Source organism: Nanorana parkeri, unplaced genomic scaffold (assembly GCF_000935625.1).
Source record: "Nanorana parkeri isolate BGI_ZX_2015 unplaced genomic scaffold, ASM93562v1 scaffold1627, whole genome shotgun sequence".
Classification (NCBI taxonomy): Eukaryota; Metazoa; Chordata; class Amphibia; order Anura; family Dicroglossidae; genus Nanorana; species Nanorana parkeri.
Window position 1 is genome coordinate 8163 of NW_017307895.1, and position 953 is coordinate 9115.

Consider the following 953-nt stretch of genomic DNA (forward strand, 5'->3'; position numbering starts at 1 on the left):
AATAGTTATCAGACCTATAAAATGTCCTCAGCCTTCAACCCAGGGCATCATTCAGCCTGGAGGACTGAGGACATCTGGTGGTGAAGAGGAGGTACTGCGGGGTGGGGGGCAGCTTCAAGTTGGAGCCAGACTGAGGCCATCTTGTGGTGAAGAAGGGGTACTGCACGGGGCAGGTTCAGATAGGAGAGAGGTTGGAAGTTTAACAAAGACTGAGAACATCTTGTGGTGAGGAATAGGTACTGCAGGGGGCAGCTTCAGGCTGGAGCCAGTATCGGGGGGCAGATTGGAGCCAGACTGAGGACATCTTGTGGTGAGGAATAGGTACTGCAGGGGTCAGCTTCAGGCTGGAGCCAGTATCGGGGGGCAGATTGGAGCCAGACTGAGGACATCTTGTGGTGAAGATGAGGTACTGCATGGGGCAGCTTCTGCTTGGAACCAGTCAGGGGGGCAGATTGGAGCCAGACTGAGGACATCTTGTGGTGAAGAAGGGGTACTGCGGGAGGCAGCTTCAGATTGGAGCCAGGTTGGAAGTTTAACAAAGACTGAGGACATCTTGTGGTGAGGAATAGGTACTGCGGGGGAGGGAAGCTTCAGAATGAAGACAGGTTGGGGGAAGTTTAATAAATGAGCCCATGGTTGGTCTTTAGGCAGTCATGTGATGTCACCACACCAGCCCTGTTCTTCCACAGTATAGCAGCAACTTGGGGTGGGGCTCTTGCGCATTGGGTCTCCTCCAGGCCCAGCACAGGATCTCAGTCTACTTTACCAATGTGGGGGAAGGGTGACCACATAGCTGGAATTTCAGCAGCGGTCTGGCCAGCGTTGCCGTTCAGGAACAAAATCTTCAATTTCAATCTATTTTTTTTAGGTTTGGTTTCAAAACCGGAGAGCCAAGTTTCGCAAGCAGGAGCGAGCGGCCAACTCCAAATCGGGGGGCAACTCCAGCAGCGGCT

At 53.2% G+C, this 953-nt stretch overlaps 1 protein-coding gene across 1 annotated transcript in view; it reads left to right on the forward strand.

Moving 5' to 3' along the window:
- Positions 1–953, forward strand: part of LOC108799085 (paired mesoderm homeobox protein 2A-like) — a gene marked incomplete at its 5' end in the record, with an annotated part of 1867 nt that overhangs the window by 527 nt on the left and 387 nt on the right. The window contains one exon of the mRNA XM_018570904.1: positions 869–950. Within this exon, the coding sequence (XP_018426406.1) occupies positions 869–950 (82 nt within the window). The remainder of the gene's footprint in view (positions 1–868; positions 951–953) is intronic.